The sequence below is a fragment of the Ochotona princeps genome, chromosome 10, assembly GCF_030435755.1.
Source record: "Ochotona princeps isolate mOchPri1 chromosome 10, mOchPri1.hap1, whole genome shotgun sequence".
Lineage (NCBI taxonomy): Eukaryota > Metazoa > Chordata > Mammalia > Lagomorpha > Ochotonidae > Ochotona > Ochotona princeps.
Window position 1 is genome coordinate 71,873,968 of NC_080841.1, and position 27,830 is coordinate 71,901,797.

General features: G+C 48.2%; 1 protein-coding gene across 1 annotated transcript in view; it reads left to right on the plus strand.

The window, feature by feature from the left end:
* The window catches only part of C10H10orf67 (chromosome 10 C10orf67 homolog), a 123,357-nt gene that overhangs the window by 49,839 nt on the left and 45,688 nt on the right, over window positions 1–27,830 (plus strand). The window contains exons 9-13 of the mRNA XM_058668907.1: window positions 8,289–8,345; window positions 8,834–9,097; window positions 24,482–24,541; window positions 25,289–25,368; window positions 25,442–25,507. Of these exons, the coding sequence (XP_058524890.1) occupies window positions 8,289–8,345; window positions 8,834–9,097; window positions 24,482–24,541; window positions 25,289–25,368; window positions 25,442–25,507 (527 nt within the window). The remainder of the gene's footprint in view (window positions 1–8,288; window positions 8,346–8,833; window positions 9,098–24,481; window positions 24,542–25,288; window positions 25,369–25,441; window positions 25,508–27,830) is intronic.

The following is a 27,830-nucleotide window of genomic DNA, read 5'->3' on the forward strand; positions in this document are numbered from 1 at the left end:
CACAGGCATACAGCACTGAATGAGGGCACATCGATGATGTTTTATGGCGAATCCCATGTTGAGGGGGAATCCAGCACCTCAAGCTTGCAGAATGCCAACAGGTGTCAACGATGTAAGTTTCTCCGGTGGGCATGAGTGTAGAACAGCAAGTTAAGCCTACGTGTAGAAATTGGCATCCAATATCAACATTGGTCCTGGCTGTTCCACTTCTAATCCAGCTTCCTACTAAGGCACACGAGAAGGTGTTGGAAGGTGAACCAAGTCCTTAGGTCCCTGCCAGCCACATGGGATAATCCTGATGGAGTTCCGGCCTCCTGGCTTCAGCATGGACCTATCTCTGACTGTTGTGAACATTTGGGGAGTAGACCAGTAGACAGATGATCATTCATTCTTATTCTCTCTTTTTTCCCCCTTTCCATACCTCCTTCCTCCCTGTCTTACCCTCTCTGTCACTCTGCCTGAAAAAAAATGTACGTTTTTAAAAAATACGTATTTGTTAACTTTGCCTTAAAAATATTAAGAGAGGGTAGGACTTCGATCTTTCATTGTCTGGTTCCCTCCCCAAATGGCTGTAGCAGTCAGGGCTGGGCCAGGCTGAAGCCAAGAGCCTGGCACTCCATCCTGAGTCCTCCACTTGGGTGTCAGGGGCCTAAGTACTTGGGCCATTCCCTGCTCCTTTCCCAAGTGCCTTAGCAGGCAGCTGAAACTCGAACTGGTGCTCACATGGGATGCTGGTGTTAGAGGCAGTAACTCAACCTGATGTGCCACAATGCCAGTCCCAAATTTAAGTTTCTCACTTAAGAATTTAGAAAAAAAAAGATAAGGTAAAATAAACTCAAAACAAGAAAGGACATAAACATCAGAAATGAATGAAAACAAGGAAACCGCAAAGGGAAAAAAGTTGGTAAATTGAAAGCTGATCCTTTGGTGGAAAAATCAGTAAAATCAAGACCAACAACTGTGGAAACAGAGGAGCAAAAGACACATCTCCACTCAAGTGAAATGGGGCATTTGCTGTCGTTCAAAATCTGCCACCTTTTTAGAGAATAAAGGAAAACCACAGATAACATCGAGCTTCCAAGTCACACTGGTTAGGAAAAAGCGGAAGATTGTATGACCATGTAAGCTGATGCAGGAAAAAAAAACTGAAACAAGCAAAAAAACCCAACACCCCTTCATGCCGAATGTTCCCACCTAAAGAGCACCAGAGGCCATCTTCCTTTGTGGTCGTGGAAAACCAAACCCAGATGGAACTGTGTCACTGGGCTGCGTACACTGACTACACATGTGGTTCAAGTGCATCCAGGGAAACACTGGTGCACACACACGGGCACAAGGAGAAGCAGTGTCCATATCCCGGTGGTGAGACTGCGCTGGTGTCCCAAGGGGACAGGGGGAGGAAAGCTGGGTGGAGGGTGACACAGGCTCTCACTGGTTGTCTTGTTTCTTCCGATCCTGATAGAATCCACGATCATCTCAAGCAACAGGCCATTTAAACCTTGCGTTGTCTTTATTATGGGGTTAAGTGCAGACGGAACTGGATAATCTGGGAAACTGTCAGTTTCTTAAAGACGAAACTTGTGACTTCAATGCAGTTGATTCCTGGATGCCTGTCCCTTGTCAGGGATACGTTCTGTAGATACTTTCTCCTCATCTGTGCGTTTTCTGATCAGTTTCTTAATGCGTTTTAATGGCAATGTGTTTTTAAAAAATTTTAACATGTATTTTATCAATCATTTTCTCTCACGGCTGTTGCCTTATATAAGTTTAGAAATCCCTGTTTGCCCGAAACCCAACAGATATTCTTTTATGTTTTCTTTATATTAAAAAACTTTATCCTTTTCACTTTTATAGATTTTTAAATATTTATTTATTTTTATTGGAAAGTCCGATGTACAGACAAAGAGAGACAGAGAGGAAGATCTTCCGTCTGTTGATTCACTCCTCAAGTGGCTGCAACGGTCAAAACTGAGCTGATCCGAAGCCAGGAGCCTCTTATGGGGTCTCCCACGTAGGTGCAGGGTTCCAAAGCTTTGGGCTGTCCTTGACTGCTTTCCCAGGCCACAAGCAGGGAACTGGATGGGAAGCGGGGCAGCTGGGATTAGAACTGGCGCCCATATGGAATCCTGATGGAAATAAGGCAAGGACTTTAACCACTAGGCTGCTGCTCTGGGCCCAATTTTAACTTATATTTAAGAGTATGATCTATATTACATTTTTTTCTTAAAAGCATGTATTTAAAAAAATTTTTTTATTATATTTTTGACAATCTTTACATAGGTAATTATGGTAAAAAGGTTCAAGGGCTATAGGGAAGTGGGTAAGACTATTATTTCCATATTGTTTCCTTCATGTATCTGAGGTAAAGGGAGATATTGAGGGAGAAGCCCCACCCAGTCTCCAACCTACCCCAGGTCCCGGATGTGGGGCATGCTGTGAGATATTTGCTTAAGTGGTTTCGATAGTTCACCAGTTATGAATTGCTGCCAATCTCTCCACTTCAAGCACGATGAGGTTGTTGAAGAATCCACTGATTGACATAGTCCATCATACAGTCTCCATTTGCCAGTATTTTGCAGTCAGCATATAGCTGAGGAGGTTGATTGACTTGTTCTGTCTTCTGTCTTTTCTTGGTTAGGGTTCTGAGTCCAGCATTTCGATTGGGGGGAATCCCCAAAGAAACTTTGAGGTATTCCCAGACCAGATTCTTGTGTATTCTAGCAAGCACAGGGCTCGGCACAGTCCATCACCACGATCAGCTGGTGGTTGCAATTGCTGGGTTGGTTCTGTTTTCAGTCCCGACTTCCACTGGAACCAATGGGTGTTGCAGTCCAGCCTGGTTCTGCCCAGCACATACTCGGCCCTCACATAAACCAGGGAGAGCTACAGCCTAGTCAGAGTGACCCACAATAACCCCCACCAGGCCCGGCCCCTACCCTGGTTTTCCAGTATGTGTGGCAGACTAGTCCAGTCTGTCGCACATCCCATTTGGCTCTCGTACATGTCAATGGGTATTGAAGCTTAGTTTCATCTAACCAGCTCAACTATCCAGCCCTCACAGATGTTGTTGAGTGCCTCTCTGTCTAGCCACCCCAGCCCCTGTCCTAGTTTTCGAGCCCTCCTGCAGGAGTATAAAACCCAAGAGTGAAGAGCCCACTATTTCCCTCCCAGGTCTCTCTCACTCCCAGATTATGCACTCTTCAGGTGGTTCTGTGGTTTGACTTGACAGAATTAGCCCCCAGTGCCAGCTTCTGCCAGCTGATGCTGTGGCTAAGCCCAAACAACCCTCACCCGCTCTAATTTATGCTTGCACCAGTAGGAACAAAGAGCCCAGCCTGGCTTTTCCCTGATCTGGTCCACATGAGGCGCACAGGTGTTGTAGCCCTGCTTATTCTGGTCTGCTCCCATCCCAGCCCACGCTCTCCAGTGGGAGTAGCTGTCCAGCAAGGGAACCACCCTCTTAATCCCCCTACCAGCTCTGCCCCTCCCCGGTTCTCACATGTGCTGGTTGGGCGCTGCGGTCACATCTGGCACGGGCAGCCTCACCCTGGCATTCCATATTGTGCACTGGTTTTTGTCGCGACCGAACCTGGCCTGACCCACACTCTGTTCTGGTGTTTGGATTTGCCAGTGATGATGTGTACTGATTCACCTTGGTCTGCCCCTGACCCATGCCAAATGTATGCCAGTGGGAAACTTTCCATGGCCTATGCTGGGCTGTTTCCTATCATGCTTCTTGCGCTTACCTGCAGGGACTGTGTCCTGCCAGAGGAGTTGCCCAGGCTCCTCCATCAGAACCCCTCTCAAGGCCAGATTTTGGCCATGAACCAGCCCTACTCAGTTCACCTTTTCTTGGCTGGCTTTAAACCCAATATGGTTCTTGCTGTTGGATGTTTCAGCCCAGCCACAGTTCGTCCATACCCACATACGGCTCACATATGGCTCAGTAGAGGGTTGAGACCTAGCCTAGTCCGTCCCACATCTACCCTGGTCCTCCAGAACACCAGACGGTGTTGGGGTCTGGCCTGGCCTGGTGCATCCAGTCCCAGTCTACACTAGTGCCAAGGGAGACTACAACTATTTCCTGGTTAGAACACAACCCCCATTCCAGCACACGCGCCCCTTGGTGGGAACCTCTACCCAGTTTGGGTGTCCTCTTAGCTCCCCAACCAGGTCTGTTCCCAGCCATAGAAAGAATACGATCTATATTACATTTTTATGTGTGGTGTGAAATAAGGCTCAAATTCCATTTTTTTAAAATGGATATTCCTTTTTCTAATTGACCACTTTATGAGTTTATGAAAGTAAAATAGGCATACTTTTGGGTTCTCTATACAATGCTAGCAGTATTTACAGTAGTCAAATGCTGTGTTAGTCTAGAGTTTTTTGTAAGTCTTGAAATTGGGTACAGTAAGTCGCCCATTCGAAATAGTCATAAAATATCTAGAATTGCTGTGTTTTCTTTTTAAAACAGATTTATTTATTCACATCTTTGTTTTACTTATTTGAAAGGAGAGGGACAGAGAGAGAGAGAAATCATCTGTGACCTATTTTACTGCCCAGGTGGGGTTGAGCCAGGCCCAGAGCAGAAGGCAGGAGCTTCCTCTGGATTTTCCACATGGGTGCAGGAGCCCAGGCAATGAAACCATCTCCCTGTTCAGCCCAGGCTGTTACGAGAGAGCTGGTTTAGCAATGAAGCAACAGGGACACAAATCAGCACCTTTGTGGGGTGCCAGCCAGTATCACCACAATGCCAGTCCCAAATGCTCGGTATTTTCATATAAATTAAATATATATATATATATATATATATATATATATATATATATATATATATATATATATACTTGGTGTAATTACACTCAGTGGTGATATAGCCACAGGTCACTTTGAAGGGATTTGTGTGTTTGAATAGAGTAGGCCATCCCATTGCTAAGCATGGCAATGTCCCTGCAGTCACTTAGGTCTCCTTTATTGATAGTATGATGTCATTTTCAGTGCACACGTCACTGGTAGTTCTAATTTGGTAGATTCCTTAGGATTTTCTAAATAAATGATTTGGTGTTGTACAAACAGAGACCGTCCAGCTTACTCTGATCTGCATGCCTGTTGTTCCTTGTGTTTTCTTGCACTGGCTGGGACCCAACGCTGTGCCGGGCAGCACAGCAAGGGCAGGCAACTTTGCCTTGTGCCCAGAGGGCTGCATGGTTCACTAGTGTGCCTTTAAGTACCGTCTGGCAACCCGACTTTTCCAGTGGCTGCTTGGGTTGGCAGTCTCCTTCCCTTTCAGACTTCTTTGGGAATTTTCATCGTGAATGGCTCTCATGAAAAAGAAAGAGACATGCATGGATTTCAAGTTTTTGCACCAAAATAAGCTTAGGTTTCAATTCATTTTCCATTGACTTTTTCAAGTGCCCCCGTTCATCTGTGTGTGTGTGTGTGTGTGTGTGTGTGTGTGTGTGTGTGTGTGTACAGCTTTTCTCTTATAAATGGTAGTTTGGGGCATTCCTTTTGGTATCTCCTTGTCATTCCTCACCGTTAGAAGATTGTTCAGACCGTGGGCATTCTGCCCGATGTGCCATTTCCCATTTGTTCTCTGCAGGTCCCCTCTGGGTTCTTGGCTTTCATCCTTGCTCTCGCGTTTCTCTTTTCGCCCTTTTCATTGTAATATCTTACTTGTGCCTTTTAGGGGTTTTCATTCGTTTCCATTGCTTTAGCTTTCCAAAACTTAATGTTGAGTAATTTTTTCCCTTCATCATGTGAGTTCTCTGGAGCATTGTATTTATGTCAGTGTTCTAATTTTTTCCATAACCAGTCTTGGATATTTGAAAGAAAGTAAGGACGGTGGGGCTGGCACAGTGGCCTAGCATGCTAATCCTCTGCCTATAGTGCCAGCATCCCATATGGGTGCCAGTCCTTGGACCCCTGTGACCTTATAGGGGACCCGGAAGAAGCTCCTATCTTCAGGCTTTGGATTAGTTTGGCTCTAGTCATTGTGGCCATTTTAGGGTGTAAAGCAGTGAATGGAAGATCTTTCTCTCTACTCTGTAAAGCTGCCTTTCAAATTAAGTCAGTCCTTTTTTTTTTTTAAGATTTATTTTTATTGTATAGGGAGGTCTACAGAGAGAAGGAGAGACAGAAACATCTTCTATTCACTGGTTTGCTCCTCAAATGGATATAAGGACCAGAGTTGAGCCCATCTGAAGGCAAGAGCCAGGAGCTTTTTTGGAGTCTCCCATGTGGGTGCAGGGTCCCAAGAATTAGGGCCATCCTTGGCTGCTCTCCCAGACCACCAGCAGGGAACTGGATGGGAAGAGGAGCAGCTGGGACACAAACTGGTACCCATATGGGATCCCAGTGCTTGAAGGGGGGTGAGATTTACCAATCAAGCCATTGTGCTGAGCCTAAAAACAAGTAAATCTTTACAAAAAAGAAAGTATGGAAGAAATCAAGGCAAAAGCTTTTCTTACATATGAATCAAGATCTCGACTATTGCTGTTTTTGCTGCCAAGAACTGGAGGTTGTATCTGGGAGCGTATCCCCCTGCTCTGCTTGTTGGTGACATCTGGCGACAATGATGCGATGCTTCCGGTTTCCATCATCAATGTGGTCTGTCTTCTGCCCTCCATCTTGGCTGATAGCTTTCTTTGGTACACACAGTTCTGGGTTCAAAGCACATTGAAGGCTCTTACTGGCCTTAACAGGCCCCGCTCCACCATCTTAGAGCCTCCATTGTAAATGTCAGTTGTCCTTGGGGGCTGGAGTGAGGGTGCAGTGGGCTGAGCCACACTGCTCAGTACACCCACAACCCATACGAGAGTGTGTGGATTCGAGGCCCGGCCACTGACACTCCTATCCAGGTGCCTGGGAAAGCAGCAGCAGAAGGCCCAAGGGTGTGGATGCCGGCCACCCCTGTGGAAGACAGAGCAACTCCCGGCTTTAGCCTGACCTAGTCCCTGGCATTGACACATCTGGGGAGTGAAGTGGGAGATGGAAGATCTCTCTCTCCTCTCTCTCTTTCTGCCGCTGCCTCTTAAACAATCTTTTTGTTTGTTTGTTTCCATTTGAGTCTGTTAACAGTCTTCTCTCTCCAGAATGGCCAATGTGTTCTTAGCAATTTGTCAGTGTGGATTTTATGGGCATTTTGAATGTCACATTTTTAAAAGTATGTTTGTTTGTTTGTTTGTTTGTTTGTTTTGAACAAAAACAGGCACTTGATCCTCCTCTGCTTCATTCCCAGACTCATTAGTAGGGAGCTGGATCAGAAGTGGAGCAGCTGGCATCCCACATGAGCTCTGGTTTCAGTCCCAGCTTCTCTACAGTCCTATGGCACTGCAGATGGCAGCTTCATGTGCTGCACTGTGGTACCAGCCCTGAGCGATTCTGTTTTTGTGCAGTGGTTCCTATAACTAGAAATTATAAGATTGTAAGATTATTAAATTGTAAGATTTTAATAATGTTAGAGAACTTTGGCTGTTGAGTTTTCTTAAATCGGGAGATATTGCGATTATAACAGTGAATGAAGCAACCGATACCCATGACTGAATAATTCATGTCTTCCTATAACCTCTGTGCCATGGGAATATTTCAGAAAGCTAATGGGAAAAATGGAGTTAAAGGGCAAATTTATTTTGGTGTGAAACATATTTGAGATCTTTCTGGACTTTTGAAGTTTCCTTGTTCTTAATAGAAATGAATAAATATAGTGACTTTAAATGTTTGGATTTCTTACATATTTCTGTCCACTTCTTTGTAAGTATTTTTCTGGATGCAAATTTATATTCATTTCAGATTCATTTTCAGCATCAAAACTAATATTCTCACAAGGGTGAGAATCCAAACATTTTTGTCAAAAATGTACTTATTTGTTTGCCTGTCAGGCAGAGTGACAGACAGGGAGAGAGAGAGAGATGTTTCAATCCCCCAAATGGCCACAGCAGCCAGGTCTGGGCTAGGCTTATGGCAGGAGCAAGGAGCTGCGGGCTAGTCTCCCACATGGATTCCAGGAGCAAGAAACTGGACTATCTTCTGCTGCTGTCCCAGGTGCATTAGCCAGGACCTTGGATGGGAAGTGGAGCAACTTGGCCTCGAACCAGCACTCACATGTCAGATGCCAGCATCCCCAGTGGCAACTTAACGTGCTGCGCCACAACAGGGGCCCCAATCATGTGGTTTAAAACACTCTTCTTTCATGACTTAAGGAAGTTTCACAAAAACAAACGAAAAACCCCAAACTTTTTTTTAAGCTTTGCAAATGATAAGAAATATGTTGGTTTTTGTCTTTACAGATTAACAAGCAGAGAGAAGACATAGAGAGGAGAAAACCAGAGAGCCTGGCCTTCAAGGTTTGTATTTACATGTTCTCATATTCTCTTTGTGTGTCTTTGAAGACAGGTGAACGTTAATCCACAGCAAGGCATGAGGTATGGATGGGAGATGAGGGAGCTCGCTGCAGGTGGGGACTAGGTAGCAGTCGGGGAGCTGGGGGCTTGCAGAGTGCCCCCCATCTTCTGTTCCTCACTTCACTCCTTCCTGCATGCCAAGCCCAAGCTACCCTGATGTGCTGCTCCCCAGAACAGATCCCTTCACGTTGTCCCATAGAAACCAGGGTCCATGGAGAGTGAGTGGAGAAATGAGCCCAGCCCACAGAGTGCAGCCAGTAGGGCCAGTGCTGGGGACACAGTGGGATCCACACTCCACACCCTCCCCTCAGGCAGGACTTCCCTGGGCAGCCCTAGCTGCAGCTAAGGGAGAGAGAGGAGGGCAGAAAGGGGCATGAATGTGGAGAGGCAGCTGAGGATAACAATGTTATTTTTATTTGTCTGTGTGCCAGAGCATGCGATCGGTTAAGGGGAAAGAAACCACTTCTCTCCTGCGGGAGAAAGAGACCTTCATATCCGTGTTCCCGCCCTCCTCCTCCTCCCCTGCCTCTGCTGTCGCTGCTGCTGCTGCTGTCGCTGCCGCCGCCGCTGCCACCTCAACCGTCGCCTCCTCCAGAGGATCAAGCCAGGCTCACTCCGTCTCCTTCAGCGAATCAGTGAAGAAGAAGAAAACCAAGTCTGCCAAGAGATTGTCCAAGGAGGGCCGGCGCTCCGTGGTAAGGATGGCCCACTGACCACACCCATGGCCATTTCACCTGCCGTGTCCAGCAGTGGCCTCCACCCAGGCGGGCTCACGCGCAGGGCACCCCTCTACTTGCCCAGGAGGACACCAGCCTCCCCCGCAAAGCTTGGCGCTTGTCTGCTGTAATCACCTAGCCGTAACACGTGCCTGTCCGCTGTTGTTTAGCATCTGGTGTTTCTAGCTGGCGGCTGTCACCCACAACCAGACTCAATCACACTGTCGTTCGGCCGGAGGGGTGGGCAAGGGAGAGGGGGGCTGTATAAAGGAATCATAAGGGTTCCTAGGCCTAGGGTTCATGGTGGGCTGGATGTTTGCACGGTAGAAGTGCCTTCCTTGAAGGGGTTTCGTAGAGGACACCTTCCCCTGTTCTCTATTGGCTAAGGGGGCTGGATGTTAATGCCTCTGTTTACCAGCCACTTGAGGACGAGTCCAGGCACCTTTTCCAGGTTGACAGCTACTAAAAAGCTTAGCATCCCAGCAGGGGATACAGGTGAAGGGTCTTGAGAAAGTTCTAGAAAGATGTATCGTGAAAACAAAATTCTGCATGAATTTCAGAAACTGTTTCAATTCCAACTATTTGAAATTCCCTGGTAGGGTTGGTATAAAACACTGCACAGAAATTCTGTCCACCTTTTACTGCTTTGATTCTGTTTCCTTTTTGTTTGTTTGTAAGACATATTTATTTGAAAGGCAGAGTTACAGAGAGAGGGAGGGAGAGAGACAGAGTGCGAGCTTCCATCTGCTGGTTCTTTCTCTAAATGTTGACAAGCACTGGAGCTGGGCTGGTGGGAAACCAGGATCCAGGAGCTCCTCTGGGTCTCTCGTGTGGGCACAGGGGCTCAAGCGCTTGTACCATCCTTGGCTGCTCTCCGGATGCACAGAGAGCTGAATCAGATGTGGAGCAGCCAGGACATGAACTGGTACCCACATGGGATGCTGGCATCACAGGATGCAGTGTATTTATCTGCAGCCCCAGCTCCCAATTTGATCCTGTTTCTACAAGTTCCTGTACCCTACCATCTGCCCTGGCCCTTGCAAGCAGACAGAATCTGCCACCATATCTATTTATGAAGCAGAGAGACCCAGAGAAAGACAGAGGCAGCCAGAAAAAGAGCTGCTTCCTCTCGACTTCCCAAATGCCCTTAATGGCCAGGCCTGAGGCAGGGCCCAAAAAAAGGGGTGGGAAGCAGGAGTTTAAGCAGGGTCTGTTAAGTTGGTAGCCTCTGGGACCCATGGGCTGAAGCCACTGCTGCTGGCTCCCAGCTTGCACGTGAGCAGGAGGGTGGAGTTGGGTGCTGGGAGCCAGAGATGGCCGTGCAACCTAGAGAACGTGCCTCTTCAGTGCTGGGCCTTGAGGAGCACAAGTGAGGCATGCGCTCTGTGTACATCTGTGCTCTGACTTCCAGGGACGGGAAAGGTGCAGGCCTCAGGCATGGCAGCTGGGTCAGGCCCCACCCAGTGCAGGTGGCTATTCTAGCAGGAGTCAGGCCTGGGGAAAGGGTGCAGTCCTCGTGGAGAGCTTCACTCTGCAGGAAAGGGGAAGGATCCGCACCTGGAAATCGGGGCGACTTCGAAGAGAGCAAGCCCAGGGAGGGCAGCTCCTTCATAACTGACCAGGGAGTCCGTTCTGGAAGTCAGGCCTTCATCATCCAGATCTTGACAAGTCTTTGACAAGTCTCAGAGTAAGAAATACTCTGTTACCTTTTTTTTAAAAAAATATATTTATTTATCAATTTTTGTTGGAAATACAGATCAGATTTACCCACAGGAGAGAGAGATCTTCCATCTGCTTGTTCACTCCCTAAAAGGCCACAATGGCTGGAGCTGAGCTTATCTGAAGCCAGAAACCAGGAGCCTCTTCTGGCTCTCCCCCATGCTGCAGGGTATCAAGACTTGAGGCCATCCTCAACTGCTTTCTCAGGCCACAAGCAGGGACGGGAAGCGAAACAGACAGGACATGAACCGGTGCCCATATGGGATCCCGGTGCGTGCACGGTGAGGACTTAGTCACTGAGCCATCATTCTGGGCCTAGAAAGTATTTCTTATTGTCCTACAGAGCACACACGTAGGCACATACTCACACTCACTTTCTCACACACCCCTACACCACTCACACACAAACACACACGGATACTTGCTCACACACAAACTCACACATGCATGGACGCATGCGCACACTGAGTTCCACATGCAGTCATGTATTCATTCATACACTCAGACATGCACATCCACACATGTCCACAGTCACACCCACATACACATTCACACACGAATCTCACACATAGACACTCACCCTATGCACAACCACATCCTCATGCTCGTCTCAGGCACACATACACACACACCCACACAGGCACAGTGATGTACACTCTCTGCCCAGGGTGGGCAGTGTGTTTCCTGCTGCCCTAGATGGGGACACCAGCTGCCTGGGGTATGTTTGGGGCAGGGGGGAAGGAGATGTCATGGTCCCTCTCCTTCCAGAAGGCTGACTCAGCTGTCCTGAGGTCAGTCACATAGCAGGGGCCTTGTGGTCTGAGCTCTGAGGTCACAGCAGGAGGGATGGCAGAGGCAGGCCAGCAGCTGAGCAGTCCACAGGCAGGTCCCAGCAGCAGGGGGCAGCGGCTGCAGGAGGCCCCTCTCGGGCCCCCACAGCAATCCCAGCCTGAGAGGCTGTCCCCTGAACCTCCCAGTCTCCCCTTGTCACTGTAACGATCACCTCCTGGAAGTTTCCAGGCCTTCCTAGTCCCTTTTGTCAGCTGGAGAGATCATGAAGCTAATGTTTAACAGGAAGTCCCCAAATCCTGGACCAAAGGGGAGGGGAGAGGAAGGGATGGGGCGATGACGTCACCTGGTGTTTCAGTCTTTGTACTCACCCGCTCCGCTTTTAAGTGTCACACGCCCTTCTAGCTCACTGTCATGGCCACCACCACCTACCTACAGTTTGGCCGTTGCTGCTGATAAGCCGAGAGCTGCTCGTGCACCCTGGGTCTCGTGTCTTCACCTTGCGTTCACTCTGCGTACATGCACCCTGGTCCCCAGTGTTCCTGCTGCTCAGTAAACTGCTTAGCTACCCGGAAGGGAGCCAGCCCTCATAAAATTAGTCTTTAAAGGCCTTGATAATATTTACCACATGCAAAAACGGATGGAAAGGAGAGCTTGCGTTGGGAGCTGATGCAGGCCCCGTTTGACATCAGTCATTGCACTTATCTCATTAATCATACTTATTTTCTGAAATCTGTGTCATTCGGTGGGAACAGCACACATGCTACACACAGCACTGCACACATCGACAAACCCGAGTGTTTGGCCAGTCCCAGAGCCCCGATAGGGACCCACTGCCGTCGGATTTCTATTCCTGAAAGATTTCACAACATAAAAATGTCTGTTGGCACAGCCCTGTTGTGTAAAGTTTATTTTCCGATATCCGGCAAACATTTTAAACACCACAGTTACCCAGATCAAGGTTAAATCAGATTCCAGGGTTTCCTCCACCCACCTCCCCCCGCCGCCTTCTCTCCCTCCCCCACACCCTATGCCGCCCTGAGTAATTAGTTCATTAAGTTTGCACCCAGTAGATGCTGACCTGGGAGACTGTGCTGCCTTCCATGGGGTAACGTGGTGCATGCTGACGGAACATATGGTGGGTGCTGGGAGCCACAGACAGCATCGGGGCCTTCTGTGTGGGAAGTGGGGCATGGGGCCAAGACAGTCCTGGCCACGCAGAACAATGGGTGCAGAGAAAAGCCTTGCATGAACTCTCTGGTGTGTGCTCATTTTGTTTTATTTCTTTTTAACATCTGAGAATTGTTAGGTAAAATAACGTTGTAGTCTTTTTTTGCAATGAGGCCATAGTCATGCTATCAGCTCATCCTTTTAAAAAAATGGTTCTTGCAAGCCTAGATATGAATAGTTATGGGCTAACTGAATGAAGGGGGGAATGGAATGGAAAAATTAGTTTTGGTGCAAAAAAAAAATTGGAAATCCTTGGCTTATGGTTTTGTTTTGTTCTAATAGGGATTTTCCACAAACTTTTTAAAACACTCATATGTGCATAGATTTAAAAACTGTTGGGCCTCCAAATGAACTTTTCATTCCATTCTCCAGGAGCTTGAAAAAATGCCCACCCACAAAGCCGCGTGTGTGGTTCCATTGTCATGACATGGGCAATGAATCCGATCAGAGCAGGAGATGGTGTGAGCTTTGTCCCCCTTGTGACTGCCCTAGCCTGGGCTGATGACACGCATGGGGTCGCAGCAGCTCTGTAGACAGGCAGCCGGGTGCCAGTCTTGTCCTGTCAGCCCTGGGCTGGATGGATGTGACCACGAACATGGCTTCCAGAGGTCCCATGGGGATATTTACTCTGAGCTGTCCTTAACACATTGGCTACTTCGTGACACCAAGTAGCTTTAAAATATAGAGATCATTTGAAATTGCCCACAAACCACTTACTAGATTTTAAAATCCCAAACGGCTTTTGCCATGCAAATGAATTAATCCTTAGGACCTACCTTCAGAGACAGAATTTGAAAAAAAAGTCTAAGTCATATTTAAAATTCAACTGCCAGGCCAGGGAAGGTACCCACCGGCATACATTTGGCACAGGTCAGGGGCAGACCAGGCTAGGCCAATTTACATCACCCGCTGGTGAATCTGAGCGCCAGAATGGAGTGTGGGTTGGATCGGGTTGGGTCACAACACATGCCAGTACGCATTAGGACTGGGACTGGGTGCCAGCTGGGCTGGGCTAGGCTGTAGCCCCCACCAGCCTGAGCTGGAATTGGGGGTGGGCCAGGCCGGGCTACAGCACTCACTGGCAAATACCGAGGTGAGGCGGGCCATGACAGACCAGGCCACAGCACCCAACCAGCATAGGTGAGAAGGGTTGGGGAGGGAGCAAAGCCAGTAGGGGGGCTGCGTGGGGCACCCCTGCTGGACCACCACTCCCTCTGGAGAGTGTGAGTTGGGATGGGGGCTGATCAGATCATTAGCCTCATGTGAGCTGGATCAGGGAAAAGCTAGGCTGGGTTGACTGTTCCTGCTGGTGCAAGCATAAGTCAGAGTGGGCATGGGTTAATTGGGATTTGCCTCAGCATCAGCTGGCAAATGCTGGCACTGGGGCCTAATTCTGTCAAGTCAAACTACAGAACCACCTGGAGAGTGCAGGATCCAGGAGTGGGAGTGGGACCAGTAGGGAAACAGTGGGTACCTCCCTCTTGGGTTGCCACTCCCATTGGTGAGCATGAGAACCAGGAGTGGGGCAGGCATGGTTAGACAGAGTGGCACCCACTGACATGTGTGTGGGCTGTATAGTGGGACCGGTTGGGTTGAACTAGGTTTCAATGCCCATTGACATGTATGAGAGATGAATGGGATGTGGGACAGACTGAACCAGTCTGCTGTATATACTGGCAGGCACGGGAACCAAGGCAGGGGGCAGGCCTGATTGAGGTTATTGTGGGTCACTCCGACTAGGCTGCAGCTCCTACTGGTTTGCATGAGGGCTGAGTGTGTGTGCTGGGCAGGAATGGGCTGGACTGCAACACCCATTGGTTTGTGTATAAGACAGGGCTGGAAACAGAACTGACCCAGCAATTGAAACCACCAGCATGTGCATAAACTGATTGGAGTGACGGACTGTGCCGGACCCTGTACTGGCAAGCACACACAAGAATTAGGTCTGAGATGGCCTCAGATGAAGCTTTGTGGTGATCCCTCCAACTAAAGTGCTGGACTCAGAACCCCAACCATGGAGAGAAGTGCAGGTTCCATGGTCTGACCGTGGAGTGCATATGTCAAAGCCTCTTTAGTGGCTTAGACTGAGCAGTGGACAGCATATCCAGGTGCACATGGAGGATATGGCAGTACACTGGAGCCCACAATGGACACCCAGTACCACAACAGAGGACAGAACAAATCGATCAACTACCCCAGCACATGTTGGCAGTGAAAATCTGGGCAAACAGGGACTCTAAGGGGGATTATGTCAACCAGTGGAGTCTGGAGAGATTTCATTGTGCTTGGAAAGGCAAGATTGGCAGCAATTCAGAACTAGTGAACTACCAAAACCACTTGAGCAGGCCCCTTGGAGCATGCCCCACATTGAGGACCCTGGGATGGGTGGGAGGCTGGGTATCGCTTCTCCCTTTATCTCCTCCCTTCCCTCAGGTACAGAAAGGAAAAAAGAGAATGTGGAAATAATGGTCTTACCCACTTTACCTCCGTCTTAGGGGTGACTATTAATTCATCTCATTGCCTAGTAATGGCATTACTTGACCATAGCATTTGCCCACCCCAATTTAAGTTTAGAAGTTACCAGCTTCAATAATGGCTGAATCTGTTCAAAATACTAATAAAGGTTTTGTTTTAGCCACTTTCGTTTAGCCCTTGGCCCTTTGAGCCCTAATCAACTATGTAAAGATCATCAACATAATAATGATAATAATAGAATAATAATATTCAGTTGCAAGGGGGTTTTTGTCTTCCACATTATCTTGTTTCCAGGTTGTATGATAATAACTTTTTAAAAATGCCTTACCATTTTGGGTATAATTATGTTCTTTTTTATTTTTGATGATGTTTACATAGTTGAGAGGAATACATGCCCCTGTGGACCACCAATTAGGATGGGGAGCGGCGAGGAATAGGGGAGAGCGGATGAGGCAGCTGACTCCAATGTTTTTTCTTCTGTGTCTGGGGAAAGTGGAGACAGAAGGGAAGAAGGCCACATCCAACAGCCCAACCACATCAGTATCTGGGTGTGGGGATAGCTCCCCAATGTCATTCCAGTGTCTCTGATGTGGAGCATGTTCAGATGGCACTGTTTAACTGGTTCCAATAGTTCTGAGATGCTGTTGGTTCCATTGCTCCAAGGCTGAGGAAATCCTTCCAACGTCTGTTTGCTTACAGTCCACCCTGGAGTCTCGATTCACTCAGATACTTGCTGTCAAAGATGGCTAAGAGAGTTGTCCAATTTGTTCTGCCCTTCGTGGTACTAGACATCCTCTGCAGGCCCACGTGAACTAGTTGTCATATCCCTGATGAGCATCTGGGCATGCCATCCACCGCACAGGCTTCAGCAACTGAGGAGACCTAGTTCTGACACATACACTCCAGGGTCAGACCACAAATCCTGTGTTTTTCCCCATGGTTGGAGTTTTGAGTTCAAGTGGTCCAGTGAGGGGTTCCCCCCCCCAAAAAAAAACCTCACCAGAAGTGATCCCAACCTGATTCCTGTGTGTGCCAGCCAGTGTGGAGGCTGGCTCCTTCTGTCACCCACATCAGCCTACACACACTGGTGAGTGCAGTCACCTGGTTGGTGCTGTCCCCAGCCACATCCCATATGTAAACCAGTGGATCCTGCGGTCCAGCCTAACCCTGCTCACCACTCACTTGGCCCTCATGCACACCAGCATGAACTGCACCCTAGTTGAAGTGACCCTCAATAACCCCACCAGGTGTGTCCCCCAGCCCCAGTTCAGTGTATTTTGGTTTGTATAGCACACTGGTCCAGTGTGTCCCAAACCCCTTTTGACTTTTGTACATATTGGTGAGTATTGGAGTCTAGCTCAACCTAATTGACCCCACTATCTGGCACACACTCATACTGGCAAGTGCCACGGCATTCCAGCTTGGCCCACCCACAAACCTGGTTCTTGTACTCACCAGTGGAAGCTGCAGCCCGTCAGAGTTTTGCCCACAATTTCCCTACTACGCTATCTCCCTGTCCCAGATCTTGCACTTTCCAGGTAGTTCTGCAGTCTAGCCTGACAGGACTTGCCCCCAGTCCCAACACCTGCTAGCTGATGCTGCAGCAAAACCCAACCAGCCTGCACTTACTCTGGTTCACACATGTAGCAGTGGATATGGTCACTTCGACTAGTTTGGCTCTATCCCTAATTCAGTTCACATGTAGGCCAAGGGTTTTGTAGCCTGGCCCAGCTTGGTCTACCCACAGTTCCAGCTCTCACACTCACCAGCAGAAAAGCTAGCACAACAGGGGAACCTCCACAGGCCTACTGGACTCACCTCCCATCCTGGGTGATACATGTCCTGACGGACACTGTGGCCCAGAATAGCATGGCTCGCCTCACCTCAACATTCACCAGTGGGTACTGCAGCCTGGCTTAGCCTGGCCTGCCCCCAGTCCCAGCTCATGCTGATGGATGCTACTGGCTAGCATAGCCCAGCCAGCTCCCATGAGCATCTGGGCATGCCATCCACTGCACAGGCCTCAGCAACCAAGAAGACTCAGTTCTGGCACATGCACTCCATAGTCAGATCACAGATCACAGATCTTGTGATTTTCCCCCATGTTTGGAGTTTTGAGTACAGTGGTCCAGTTAGGGATTCCCCAAAGAAACCTTGCCAGAGGTGACCCCAGACCTGACTTGGTCCCTGTCCAGTCCAGACAGGCTGAGCCCCAACCCAGCCTGTCCCACATCCCATTCTGGATCTCACATCTGTCAGTGGGTGTAATGAACTGACCCAAATGGCCCACCCACCAGACCTGACCCACATGTATGCCAGTAGGTATTGTAACTTAGCCTAGTCTGGGCTGCTCCCAGCTGTGGTTCTTGTACTTACCTGTGGGGATTGTGTCCTGACAGAGGGGTTCTCCAAGCTCTTCTATCAGGTCACCTCCAAAAAACAGATCTTGTGCACACTAGTGAATTCTTGGCCCACCTCCTGTCCTCACAGGTGCAGTGGCCTTGCCTGACCAGCTCATACCTATTCTGACCCTTATTGTTGGATGCTATAGCCCAGCCACACCTGGCCCACCCCAGATATAGCTCTTGCATGATTTAGCAGGTACTGAGACCTAGCCCAGCCTGTCCTACACCCATTCTGGCTTTTGTGAGCCTTGGATGCTGGAGCCTAGCCCAGTCTGGCACACCCCAAACCCAGTCCACACCCATGCCGAGGGATATTGTAAGTATGTCCAGTCTAGTTCACTGCCTCCATTCCAGCTCTCATGCTCACTAGTGGGGATCCACAGCACAGCCAGAGACACCCCTAGCCCCGCCCCCCCCCCCCAGCTCGTTCCTGGCTGTAGATCTTGTGCTGGTGGTTGTTTCAACCCAGCCCAGAATTACCCATTCCCTTCTTGGCCTTTGCCATTACAGGCTGCATCCTGACCTGGCCTTGGCTTGCCCACAGTCCAAACTGTTCTGGTGGGTGCTGCAGCCTAGCCCTGTCCAGCCTGACCCTATGCCTGGCTTTCATGCAAACCTGTAGAGGAATAGCCTAGCCTAGCCTGGCATGACCCACACACCATCCTGGCTCCTGTGCATGCCAGTGTGCTAGGGTTTGGCCTGATCCTGCTCAGTCCTCACCTCCAGAGTCTACCCACACATCTGCTGACAGATGAAACAGCTCTGCCTGGCCTGCCCAACACAAAGCCCTGACTCACATGCTCATCAGCAGGAGTGATGACTCACCATGGGAGTTCCTTAAGTTCCCTCACCAGGCACACTCCTGGACCAAGATCTCACACATGCCAGCGGGCACTAGGTCCTTACCCAGCACCGTCTGCCTCCGAGTGTCAGCCTTTGTGCTGGTGAATGTTGTGGTTCGGCCCACCCCACAACCAATTCTTGGATACACCTGTGGGTACTTCAACCTGGACCAGCCTGGCCTGTTCCTAACCCAATACCTTCGAGTGTTGGTGAGTTCCATAGTCATGCTTCACTCAGCCTGCCACCATGCTCAGTCCTTGAGCAAGCCAGCTGGTATGGCAGTCCCACAGGGGTGAGTTCACAATCCCCCACAGAATCTGCACCCAGACACAGTTTTTTTGTGTGCTGGTTAGCGCCATGGCCCAGCCTAACATGGTCCACACTCTGCCCTGACATTCCCTGCTGGGTACATTCCCTGCCAGGCCTCAGCCGTTGTGTTTGTGTGTTCCAGTAGATGCTGGGTAATCCCAACCAGCCCAGCTCAGGTCTCCCATGTGAGCCTGTGTATTGGTTTGGCCCCAGAAGGTCCTCTGGTTTCCTTCCTCTAAACCACCTGGTCTCAGCCCCCTCATTTACCTGCAAGTGCAGTAGCTGGCTTGTGGAAGCCCCCCAGTAATCACTTCTCACCTGTCACATTCTCCCTCAGTAGTTCTCTGTCCTACACATCTCCAGACCTGCTTCTCTGAGCAATCCATAGCTGCCCTCCACCCCGCCATGCCCCAAGCATGCGGATCCCCAAGTCTGGTCCTCTGATGGTGTGCCCTGCCAGCCTGGGGTACTGCCTGCCCACCCAGAGCCCACGCACATTCACCTGCAGATCCCCAGACCCGTCTGCTGGTGTGTCAGCTTGTACCCCTCACAGATCTTTAAAAAAATAGAGTAGGCAACTATGTTGGCACACTGGTAAAGTTAATACAAATTTAACATTAACCAGGCGCAGGATGCCTGCCTGCTCTTGGCTGCTTTTCTCCCAGCTATGTAACGCTTGCCTAGGTACAATGCAACCTAGGCAGTTGCCTATAGCTGAGGTGTATATAATTATCTTCAGGTCCCCTGCTTATAGTCCCAACATTGGAGACAACTCTGAGTCTGGTTCTGTTGATTGCTTTCAAATTTAGCAACCTTAACAGCTATTGAGAATGACTCCTCTTTGTTTATTTATTTATTTTTATTGGAAAGGCAGATTTACGGAGAGAAGGAAAGAAAGAAAGATCTTCCATCTACTGGTTCACCCCCCAGATGGCTGCAATGGCCAGAGCTGAGCTGACCTGAAGCCAGGAGCCAGGAAGTTTTTCTGGGTCTTTCATGCAGGTGTAGGGTCCCACGGCTTTGGACCATCCTCTACTGCTTTTCCCAGGCCATAGGCAGGGAGCTGGATGGCAAATAAATTATCTGGGACATGAACAGGTGCCCGTATGGGGTCCCAGCACTTGCAAGGGGGGAATCAGCCAATTGAGCCACTGCACCAGACCCTCTTTTTTCTTAACCTTAAAGAATTTATAGCTGTAGCTACCCGTGTGTGTGTGTGTGTGTGTGTGTGTGTGTGTGTGTGTATGTATGTGAGAGAGAGAGAGAGAGAAAGAGAGGGAGAGAGGGAGAGAGAAAGTGTGTATAGCCAATGATTCACAATCAGAGTCTATTGTCATCTCTATCATTTTAAAATTTACATTTCACTGCTGAGGAGGTCAAAGTACCTTCCTATTCTTACAACCGCTCATTTTCAGCTCTTATCGTTCAGCAGTCAACAGTGTTGGGCACCTGTCAATGTGGTGACCGCCTAAAACCCAGCATGCATGTATATACCAGGGAAAGCAGGACATCAGCAGCTGACAAAACAGAAGGACAGCAGAGTGTGGGCAGAGCCAGGACCGAGGGACATGGTGGTAGCCAGGCTGACCGTTCAGCTTAAGCCAGAGAGCAAACACTCCAGGCATAGACGTGGTGCTTGCTTCGTTTTAATCCAAAGCAGTCCTATCTCCATCACTGTGTTCCCATTGTGTTCTGGAGAGATTAGGTAACTATTTGCTTTACAGAAGATAGGTTTGAGCCAGCACCATGGTTTATTATGTTTATTATTATTATTCCATAGTTGATCATTAAAGGAAAATCAAGCACAGGGAACCCTCAGAGTGAACACCAATTCTGAATGTACATGGATGTAAACAAAATTATTTTAGAAACTTCCAGTGCCCCAATGTGACTTTGAGTATAGAGAAATAAAGATGAATGTCTTTTTATGTAGAAATATTTTATTTTACCCATGTGTTTCCCTAATTTTCTCAGAATTAATACTAGTTATTTTTTTTTAAAAAAAAGTATTTGAGGTCATTGTCTTCCCATTTTGTACTGACAAAGTGTGGCTGCCTTGGTTTACTGCTGGTCAAGTGGCTGTGGCCTCACTCTGCACCCCATGCTCCCTGGGCTGCGAGGCAGCTCAGGGGTGCCGCGTCGTGTCCTTCCTTTGTTTGAGAGCAGATAGGTAGAAGGAATTCCCCTGAAAGAGTCCCCCTGGTAGCATTTTCCTGACCCCCAACTTTCTTCTTTTTTGAGGCCAAGGAAGGCTAACAGTAGCAGATTGTGTTGTTATTGTTGCCTAAGTTAGTTTGGTTAAAATGGTTATGCCTTTGGCTTTTCCTTTTTCCTTTTTTTTGGCAGAATTTCTGTCCCAAGGGCCTTGGGGACATGGGTCACTGTACCAGTGGTGGTGGGACACAGCTTCTCCCGGGAAGTGGGGGGGACATTGATTTGGGCGATTCTAGGACCACATAAGTGCTCTGCAGGAGCAGTGGCTCTGGGTCCAGTTCAAGGTTCACCTCTCAGCCAGAGGCACACCAGAAGTACAAGACCAGCTTCCATCCCTGGCCTGCTACTTCTTCATCAACAGATTTCCTGAGTAGCCTTAGGTGTTTCTTCAGCTCCCACTCCTATCCTAATGGCTCACACCATTAGGATAGGATCAGCCCCGTACCCAAATTCCAGGTCCTGGTCTCAGTATCCCATTGTAGTTTTCATTCAAACAGGACACAGAGGCTCAGCACATGCCCCTCTCCACTGCCAAAAAAAACAAACAAGCAAACAAACAAAAAAGTCTGCAAAGTATTTTAGAGAAACTCCTGCTGAGGGTGTCTGGAGAGAGTTGTCAGTCTCGTACACTGGGTGCATTGCGCTCTGGTGGGGTGCACACAGGTCCTGTTTAGCTTTCTGCAGCAAAGCTGAGCAATCCTTGACATGTCCTTCTTCAGACTGGCCTCTTCTCAGGATGCCTGCAACCAACAGTGTTCAAAGAAAACTCATCTGCAACCTGTGAGATATCTGCACTTGATTGACCTGAGGTGCACCTGCTGGGGCCGGCGTGTCTATACCGTGTAACTCTGAACCTCTCGGCAGGAAATGTAGACATTCTCACCGGAATTTGGAACACATCACAAGAAGCATCAAAACTCCGTGGACTTCCATCTCCTGGCCCTCTCCCACCCTGAATTAACTTTGTCTGAATCCTTTTGTGTTGACAGTGCACAAAGGAATGGACAGTGAATTGATCAAGTTCTTTCTCATTAAAAAAAAAAAGTCAAACCAATTAAGGCACCCCAATTCTTACATCTTAGTTTTGTCTTCACAAGTGGTGTCATTCTCCCTCCAGTAGCTCAAATGAGAAATCATAGGTGCCATGTTTCTACTAAGTCTCCTTGCCTCACCTCACCTATAATGTCTTTCAATTATCTTCCCTCAGCCTCAATGCTGTATTGCCTTTTTTGTTTGTTTGTTTTATCTCCAGGACTCACACCCATTCCTGGCACATAGCAGACATTTAGCAAATATTTAGGGAGTGAAAGAACATGAACAGAGACCAACAAAGCACTCAGTTCTGCAGAAAACGACAGTTATCTCTGGGAATACAGGTGAGAACCTGAAAATCCTTTAAAAAGAATATCTGGGGAGACATTCAAGAGAATAATATTTTATTGTCTGGGTCAGGACAGCCAGATACAAAAGAGGATTGTTTTGAGCAAGAAGAACAATGCCACGCAACTTACAAGTAGCAAGATTTGTAATAAATCAATCGATCAAAGAGCGGGCTGAGTCAAAGCTGGCACACCTGAAGGACCATTTCATCATTAGGGAGATAAAGTAGAAACTTCCTGAGAGTAGCATTTTTGAGAAGAGAAACAGGCAGAGTTCACATGTGGAGGATGCTGTCAAGACGTGGGATGCTTTTCTGAAGACTACACACGAAACATGGAGGTGGTACAATGAGAAAGAAAAGTGTCCCCCTAGTTAGTGACTTCCACCAAGTCTCTTACCGGTAACATCAGCTGCTGCCAGAAAACAAAAGGGGAATTTAAAAAAAGAGTCCAAACACTGTCTGACACCCAATTAAGGTCTCAGTTGTGTAACAAAGACTAAAAACTCAAAAAGTTTGTCATGTGGAGTTGGCATTGTGGCATGGGGGTTAAGCAGCCGCCTATGATGCTGGTATCCCATACGGATGTCAGTTCGAGTCCAGGCTGCTCCACTTCTGATCCAGCTCCCTGCTCGTGCATCTGGGAAAACTGTAGAAGGTGGCCCAAGCTCTTAGGCTTCTGCCACCATGTGGGGAACCTGGATGAATTTCCTCGCCTCTGGCTTTGGCCTAGCTCAGTCCTTGCTGTTGTGGCCATCTCAGGATTGAATCGGCAGATAAAAGATCTCTCTCTTTCTGTTTCTCCCTCCATCTCTGTAACTCTGACTTTCAGATAAATACATGATTTTTTTTTTTCCGAAGAGGCGTATCATTTGCAACAGCCTGGTGAAAACCCTGGAAGTATTCTAACCGAACATGGAAGGACCTGAACATTCAGGTTAATAGGGAGATAGGGACTTAAGAAGGAATGGGAACTCAGGGACCATCCGTAGAGGAACAGGGAGGAGGCTAAGCACTGGTTCTAGAATGATTGGACATATAGCTGGTATGGGTCTGTCAGAATTCTGTCTTCAGATCCAGCATGGAAATTGGTGACTACAGCCTGGGAAGGACCTTGTATCCAATCCATTGATGAAACAAAAGGAGAAGGTTTCTTCTAGGAGCAGAGAGATGGAGAGAGTGAAGCGTGTTGGAGAAAAAAAAAGAGGCGGTGAATGTCCCTACATGGGAGCTACTAAACCAAGGCAAGAGCTTCCAGATCTTGAAGTTGTAATACAGGCAACCAACATAAGAGCTAACCAGCTCCAAATAAAGCCTTGGGTCTATGCAGGAGACAGGGGTGTTAGAGCGTAATGTACAGGCTCTAAGTTCATCTATTGCATGAAAGCCCATGTTTTATTAGCTCTTATTTATGTATCTAGGTGTGTAAACTAGGTGTGTGTGTTGGGGCAGGGAATGAAAAGAAGTTCACTGCTATTATGTGAGAGTTTTATGTTCAGGTATGGTGTAAGGTATTTCTAAAACCTATGCCAGGGCAGGGATTCAGGTGGGATGGCTTCATCCGCTATCAGGAAGTGCGTGGGTTCATGTCCTGGTCCCTGATTCCAGTATCCTGCTTGCTTGCACCCTGGGAGGCTCAAGGATTTGAGTCCCAGCCGCCTGTGTGGGAGGCATAGATGAATTCCTGGGCTTCCGGCTTCAGCCTGGTCCAGCCCCAGCTGCTGAGGACATCTGGGGAGTGAACCAGAAATTGCATGATCTCTCTGTGTGTCTGTTTCATCCTCTTCTTTTTAAAATAAAATAATGAACAGAAAACAAAATCATTTTTAATGGACTGCCATGTCCAATCAGAATGCAGTGTACAAACACTATACCTTGTGTACTAGACCCGAGGGCCTTCATGTTTTAAGTTTCCGTTTCTTTTCTACAAGCTGTGATAAAGTCATATCTTTATGCATTCATTGGAAATGTTATATTGATCTTGATTAATTTTCTTACCAGTCCAGAAGTATAACACCTGTTTCACAAGAAGAAAGGAAGGTGAAACTGTCGTGGACAAAGGTATAAATCCTGACTAGTTTGGCCATAATTATCTACCTAGATAGTGTTTGTATTGATGTTAGCTATTCTTAGAAAACAACACTGACTTTGAAAGCTGCACTCAGAGGCCAGCTTGGGCAGAAACAGAACCCAATTGCTTCTTTGTTAATATGCCATAGTCCATGCCAACCAGTCCCAAAGGAATCTCTCTCATTCTCGACATGTCCTCATCTCCACTGTTAGAACGCCATCCCTTTTGCAAAAAACATTGTCCTGTAAGCGGCCCTGGAGAAGGACATCAGGCTCCAGGTGATTGTTTTGGTCAGGTCCTTTCCCGACACCTGTATTGATAGAAATTGAAAACAGAGCCAGAGGGGTTCCTACCTATTGACTTAATGGGAGAGAGAGAGAGAACGAACTGGGGCCACATTAAGGAAGAATAGGAAAGATTGATGTGGGCCCAGTTGGAGAAGGCTGGCAAGGGTGAAGTTGGCCTGCTCCCCGATTGGGCTAGAGTTGCCGGCCAGCCTTGACCTCATCCTTACCGGGACAGCGAGCAGGGCTATCTCCAGTTCATCCCAGTTCTAGGAATTCACCGATACATGGAATTCAACCATTCTGCCCAATTCCCAAATTAATGGTAGTGAGAGGGCAGGTGTTGCTCCGCAGCAATAAATTTTGGGGTCTCAGGGACAAAGTGAAGGATGGGAGGTGGGGGTGTTGTTCACAAAATTGAGTTTGCAATTTTCTTTTCTTGTTATTGGAAAGGATGACGAGAGAAAAATGCTGTATATGCAGATAGAGGCCCTGCAGGCAACGCTGGAGTCAGAGACCAAGAAGTTAGAAAGGTGAGGGTGCAGGGACTCGGGGCACCATGTGGGCAGCAGGGTTGGCATGAAATCACCTGTCAGTCTATTACAGATACAAGAAGGAGGCAGAGCAGATCAACAAAAACTGGGAGAAGAAGTTCTTCATCCTCAGGAACAGGTACCGTTGGTGGTTTGACCCGGTTCCCTCTGTAAAGATAGGACTGATGGTCCCTTAGGGAAGTGTGGGGCGGGAGGGGGAGGAGCTGCATTTTTTGCCACATGTGAATCAACATGAAAGCCCCTCAGCGACTTTGAAGAGAAATGCGTAGCACTTGGCTGCGAGTAGAAGACAGCTTTCCCCACACAGGTGTTCCATGTTCACTTCAATAGCAACACGATCCATTTCTGTCAGTTAAGTTTTACCCAAATACGTTATTTTAAATGCTTTTTCAGTGCAAACAATACTGCATTGTAAATACACTATTGCTATTCGTGCTTTTAATTTTTTTTTTTTTTAAATTGGGAAGTCAGACCCACAGAGAGAAGAGAGAGACAGTGAGGAAGATCTTGGATCCATCCGCTAGTTCACTCCCCACGTGGCTGCAATAGCCGGTGCTGAGCCGGCCACCAGCACCCACATGGGATCCCGGTGTACAAGGCGAGGACTTTAGCACTAGGCTACCCTGCTGGGTCCCACTCTTTGTTTCTTCCTTCCTTCTGCCCTTCCTACTTTCCACATTTCTTTCCTGCCTTCCTTTCTTTCATTTTTTTGTTAAAAGGCAGAGTAATTAAAGATACATCTTTCATCTACTGCTTCACTCCTCCAGTGCTTGCCACAACCAGGCATGGACTTCAGCCAGGAGCCAGGAGCCAGGAGCCAGGAGCTTCAGTGGGGGCTCCCACCTAAGTGCAGGGGCCCAAGCAATCGGGCCACTCTCTGCTGCCTGCCCTGCTGCATTAGCAGGGAGCTGGGTGCTCGCTAGAGCAGTTGGTGTTCGTGCTGGTGCTCTGATAAGGATGCCTTGGTCACGGCAGCCCAGCCTGCTGTGCCACACCGCTGACCCCACTGCTGTTCTGACAGAAGATGCAGGCGGTGGTTTGTGATGGGTCAAAAGAAATAAAGTGTTTTGGGGTTTTTTTTTTTTTTGGTCTGTTTGTTTGTTTGTTTTTTGTTTTTAAGCCAGATATTTTTAAAACGATTTATTTTTGTTGGAAAGTCAGGTATATAGAGAGAAAGATCTTCTGTCCACTGATTCACTCCCCAAGTGGCCAAAATGGCCAGAGCTGAGCCTATCCAAAGCCAGGAACCAGGAGCTTCTTCTGGGTCTCCCTCACGGGTATAGGGTCCCAAGGCTTTGGGCCATCCTTGACTGCTTTACCAGGCCACAAGCAGGGAGCTGGTTGGGAAGCAGGGATGCCGGGATTAGAACTGGTGCCCATATGGGATCCCGGCAGCATGTTCAAGGCGAGAACTCTAGCTGCTAGGCTACCATGTGCTGGGCCTGTAAGTCAGATTTTTAAAGCCCCTAACACACATCAGGCTTTTCTTTGTGCCCCATGACAATCCATTTCCTCCCCTTTTTGGCCTCAGAAGTCACCAACAGAAGAAACTGATTTCTGTCCTTTTTTTTTTTACTCTAAATTTACATATTATGGTATATAAGGGTAGTCAAAAAAGTTTGTGGAAAATGGAATTAAGAGACAAAGCTACCTAGCTGCAAGCAAATGTAGAAATCCATGCATAGGAGGGCATCTTCAAAAATCTCACAAAGAGGCAGAGTAGGAAAAATTATGCATGAATTTAAAAATTTACATTAACCACCTTTTATTTTTCTTCTTAAGATTTTTTGGTTGCTATTGGAAAGTCAGATTTACAGAGAGAGGGAGAGACAGAGAGAAATATCTTCCATCCGTTGCTTCACTCCCCAAATGGCCACAATGGCCAGAGCTGAGCCCATCTGATGCCAGGAGGCTTTGGACCGTCCTTGACTGCTTTCCCAGGCCACAAGCAGGGAGCTGGATGGGAAGTGGAGCAGCCGGGATATGAACTGGTGACCATATAAGATCCTGACGCATGCAAGGCGAGGACTTTAACCACTAGGCTACCACGCTGGGCCCTGTCTTACTATCTTTATAAGGCAGGGGGAGAGAAGGGAGATGGTGGGAGATCTTCTACCTGCTGGTTCATTATTCAAATGACTACAATGACCAGGGCTGGCCAGGCTGGGCCAGGAGCCCAATCTAGGTCTCCCGTGTAGGTGACAGGGCCCCTAAGCACCGAGGCCATCCTCCCAGGCACACCATTCAGGTACAGGATCAGAAACTGGTCAGCTGGGATCTGAATGCAACCAGAAGCCCAAGCCACTGCACTGCGACATCAGCCCCCTAGTCTTATCTTTACCACTTCTTTCTACTTCCTTTTTGTCTGGCTCGGTTTCCTTTTATCGAGTCATTGAGAAGGAATCTTAGAGCTTTGGTTATTGGGCTTTTTAATCCTTTTA